The sequence below is a fragment of the Alligator sinensis genome, unplaced genomic scaffold (genome assembly GCF_000455745.1).
Source record: "Alligator sinensis unplaced genomic scaffold, ASM45574v1 scaffold707_1, whole genome shotgun sequence".
Taxonomy (NCBI): Eukaryota; Metazoa; Chordata; order Crocodylia; family Alligatoridae; genus Alligator; species Alligator sinensis.
The window spans coordinates 1,525,121-1,529,195 of record NW_005842065.1 but is presented as its reverse complement, the minus strand read 5'-3'; the positions used below and the strand labels follow the sequence as shown (position 1 = coordinate 1,529,195).

General features: G+C 56.1%; 2 protein-coding genes across 2 annotated transcripts in view; both read left to right on the top strand.

Moving 5' to 3' along the window:
* The window catches only part of WDR83OS (WD repeat domain 83 opposite strand), a 2,241-nt gene extending 189 nt beyond the window's left edge, over positions 1-2,052 (top strand). Inside the window, exons 2-4 of the mRNA XM_006023490.1 lie at positions 178-317; positions 507-604; positions 1,794-2,052. Of these exons, the coding sequence (XP_006023552.1) occupies positions 178-317; positions 507-604; positions 1,794-1,860 (305 nt within the window). The 3' untranslated portion in view covers positions 1,861-2,052. The remainder of the gene's footprint in view (positions 1-177; positions 318-506; positions 605-1,793) is intronic.
* A 1,781-nt stretch (positions 2,053-3,833) lies between these two features.
* Positions 3,834-4,075, top strand: part of MAN2B1 (mannosidase alpha class 2B member 1) — a 14,863-nt gene continuing 14,621 nt past the window's right edge. The window contains exon 1 of the mRNA XM_025203832.1: positions 3,834-3,990. Within this exon, the coding sequence (XP_025059617.1) occupies positions 3,877-3,990 (114 nt within the window). The 5' untranslated portion in view covers positions 3,834-3,876. The remainder of the gene's footprint in view (positions 3,991-4,075) is intronic.

The window sequence follows — 4,075 nt, the reverse complement described above, 5'->3', positions numbered from 1 at the left end:
TGGCACCAAGGAGCACGCGGGGATCCCAGGCCCCTGCCCACCCCCACCGGGACCCGGGTCACCCCCCCTCTCCCCGCCACGGAGTTAGGGCTGGTGACAGATGAACAGCTCCCTGCCTCCCCTATGGGCAGCCCTGTGCTGGTGCTTCCTTCTCCGGGCAGAGCTGAGTGCCCCCAGGCCCAGGCAAGGCAGTGTTCCTCTCCCCATGCAGGTACAAGCCGCCGTCCACGGAGAACAACCCCACCCTGGAGGACCCTACGCCCGACTACATGAACCTCCTGGGCATGATTTTCAGCATGTGTGGGCTGATGCTCAAGGTGAGTGGGCAAGGCAGGTGTCGGGATGCCAAGAACACATGGAGAACATGCTGCTTAGCTCTTGGGGATGCCCCGCGTGCTGGAGGGGAAGCTGGGCAGCGAGGCTCTGTGGTGGAGGCCAGCCGGATGCCGGTTTCACGGGCTGGGGGTGTCTTAGGGTAGGCCTCACACTTGGCCCTCTGCTTCCAGCTGAAGTGGTGTGCCTGGATCGCCGTCTACTGCTCCTTCATCAGCTTCGCCAACTCCAGGAGCTCGGAGGACACCAAGCAGATGATGAGCAGCTTCATGTGAGTCTTGGCCCTGGGGGCTACATGTGTGTCATGTGGATGGTGAAGTGAGTGGCACGCCTTTGCTGGCTAGCTGCATGCTTTTCACTCCCCATCAAATGCTGGCTCTGGGTAGAGGGTTAGACAGCGGCTGCCTTCCACCCCCAAGGGGGCTGTGCTGGTGTGGGAGCAGCGGTGTGGGGCTGGAAGGGATCTTTGCTCAGGTACCTGTCTGTATGTGCCGCCACAGCTGGATGCCTACCCAGCCCCTGCATGGAAGCCTTCAATGTAGGAGGCCCCCACAGCTGCCCCAGGTGGCTTGTTCCAGCATCCGATGGCTCTTGCAGCAAGGGAGGCTTTTCTGAGGCTGAATCTGCACCTGCTTTGCTGCGTCTGTGCTGTTTGGGGTCCCATGATACAGAGTGAGGGATAAGGAGTCTTCTATCAGCTCTGTGGTGGCCTCTCAGATATTTGACAACTGCTACTGCCTCCCCACTTTGTCCCTTCTCCATGCCAAATAGCCTCTCCTCCCTGGGCCACATTTTGGCCCCCTTATTATGTTTCTTACCAGCATCTTTCTTCTTACCTGTCTACGCCAGTAATTCTCAACCAGGGTGCTGGGGCACTCTGGGGTGCTGTCAGGTTCTTTTGAAGGGTGCTGGGAGGAGCTAAGTGAATAAGCCAGTCTTAGGCTCATCCCTGCCTGAATGATTTCCCCCAACCCCTATGTAAGTAGCATAATATATAAATTAGTTTCTTAAATTGGGTATCGGTCCGTTCACAAAAGTTATGGAGGGCCTTGAGTCCAGTGAGGGGTTGCCTCAAGTCCAAAAAAGTTAGGAACCACTGCTCTACACCATGAAAACAGGGCATCAAGGTCTGCACATGATGCACTGGGTAGACTTCAGCTAGAACAAAGCAGTGCTACCCCTTTCTGTTCATTGCACACAGTGCTTCAGTTATTACAGCCCTGAATTGCAACAGCTGGCTTCCGTACAGCTGCCAGGGAGTGGTTGGTGTTGTTCTGTGGTTGGCGGTGTAAAACCATTGAGCTTCCTAGCATGCGTTTCTTCCCAGATGGGGAGGGTAGGGGTGGACAGGATGAAGGTGGATGTTAAAATAGTAACAGGAAGCTTGTGGTTGTTTTCCTTTCCAAATAACCCACAACCAGCTAATTTGTTTTTCCTTTCCTTCCTCCCTGTGCTCTCAGGTTGTCTATCTCTGCTGTGGTGATGTCCTATTTACAGAACCCCCAGCCCATGTCTCCCCCATGGTGAAACAGCTTTAGGTCTTCATGCTGCTCCCAAAGGACCCTGGTGGGAGGAAAGGCAGATTCTCAGGTTGTTCTCACAAAACACTGCTCTCTGCTCCCTTTGGCTGTTGCAGGGAGGGGGCGGTTGCTGGAGGAACTTTGGTTCAAGAATTACAAATAAAAGTAACTCCGGGTGCGCTTGTGGTGCGCTCTTTCACCTCGTAGTGTCCGATCAATAGTGACTGTAAACACCCACCGGTGCTCTGTCAGTGTCATCATCATTTGGGGCCTCAGACCGACACAGGTGGGTTGGCAGGAAAGCACATCACGTAGACACAGTTATGGCTTAACCGCCCTTTTTCCTGTAGAGTTTGTTAAGCTTTGCTTGTGGAGGTATGAAGCCGAGCCTTGTTGATTGAACTGGCTCCATCTGAATAGATCCCTGAAGTGCTGCCAGTGTAGACAGAACCTGGTGCTTGACAGGTCTCACTCTGCTTTCTAAGCAACTGCGGTGCAAAAATGGCTTCTTGTGTCTACCACTGAGCATAAGAACATCAGTATTGCCACAGTGAGTCAAACCAATGGTCCATTTAGGCCAGCATCCTGCCCTTGACAGTGGCAGAAATGGATGCCATAGAGAGGGAGAGCATTGAACTGGATATCTAGAAGGATCCATCTCTCTTCATTATGCTTCCTGGCATTCACCGTTATTGGGTTAGAGATGTCAGAGAAAACATCTCCAACTGTTCTGTTTAACATCTGTTAATAGATCTATCAGTCAGGAATTTATCCAATGCCTGGTTGAACTCAGCAAAGCAATCTGCCTCCATGACCTTGCGTGGCAACGCAATTGCATATTGCATAGAAACGTCCTTTCTATTGTTAGTTTTGTGGTGCCGATCACCATGACATAGATCATCCGTCGTAGCAGAGAGGCTTGGTATGGCATGGATCTCAGGAATCATCCCCGTGGGGTGGGCACTTTGATGCCAAGGTTGAAGACAATGTCGTTGCCTTTTGCCACATTGCATCTGTGCCACAAGCAGAAGCTTTGGGCCCGGATGCAGCTGGGCTGGCTGCTTCCCCCAGCACTATATCAATGCACTATGCAGCTTTGTGCCCAGCAGGGCACAGCAGAGTCATCTAGCAGCCCCTTTGCTGGTTGCCCATCATGGCTTGGCCTTCGTGGTTCATCCACTCCTTCAGTGGTGGTGGAAATGTCATCTGGGGCTGTCATCCCAGCCTGGGCACAGGTCTGGGTTCCACCATGGGGGTGCATTTAGGAGGCCCAGGGGGAGCCCAGTGCTGGGCTAGCCCTTGGAGGAGGAAGATGGAGCTGCGATTGGGGTGGGTGGTGCAAGTAAGCAGGGAACGAGGACGGTAGTGGGGGTGGATGTGGGTGCCTGTGGATGGCACTGGGAGCTGTTTAAGTGCTGGGGGTGGCTCTGAGGTAGGGGCTGTGGGCTGTGTGGGGAGCAGATGCAGGGGTGCTTGTGAAGGGGGCAGCCATAGTGGGAACTGGGGGACCCTGGGGCGCCTGTAAGGGCTGTGGAAGGAACAAAATAGCTGCTTCTGAGGGGACTTTGCTTCTCCCCCTGTCCCCGCGCTACTCGACACTCCACAGGTTGGATTTCGCGCCGGTCTCCGGCGCTCCGCCAATCAGAGCGTTGCGCGGGCTCGCGCAGCACAGGCAGCTTCTACCGCCCCCCTTCAGCCTATGGGAGGAAAGTGGGATTCGCGGGCAGCCGCGCGTCGTCGCTGGTAGGCGACTTGCACTGTCAATCACTAGGAAAGTTGCCGGGAGAGGACTACGGCACGGCCCCCACCTCCGCATAGGTAGACATGTCATTTCCGCCTTTGGTTCCGCCCGGGAGCACAGCCAATCGGCATGCCCCTTCTAGCCCCGAGCCCCAGCCCAGCGAATACTGAAGGAGGCTCCGCTCCACTCGCTGCTGATGAGCTCCGTGTGGCCCCGCCCACGGCGGGGAGGGGGCTTTAAAAAGAAGCCCCAGGGCGAGAAGTCACGTGATGGGACGGTCACATGACAGGGCCGGGACGGGGCGGTGGCGGCAGCGGCAGTGTTGTCATCATGGGGGCTCGCGTAGGGCTGTTGCTGCTGGGGCTGCTGGGGGCGGCGGGCGGATGCGGCTACGAGGTGAGGGCGGCTAGACGGGACACGGGGCAGGAGAGGGGGCTGGACTGGGGCGCTGGGGGATCGGGTGCAAGAGCGGGGGCTGGGT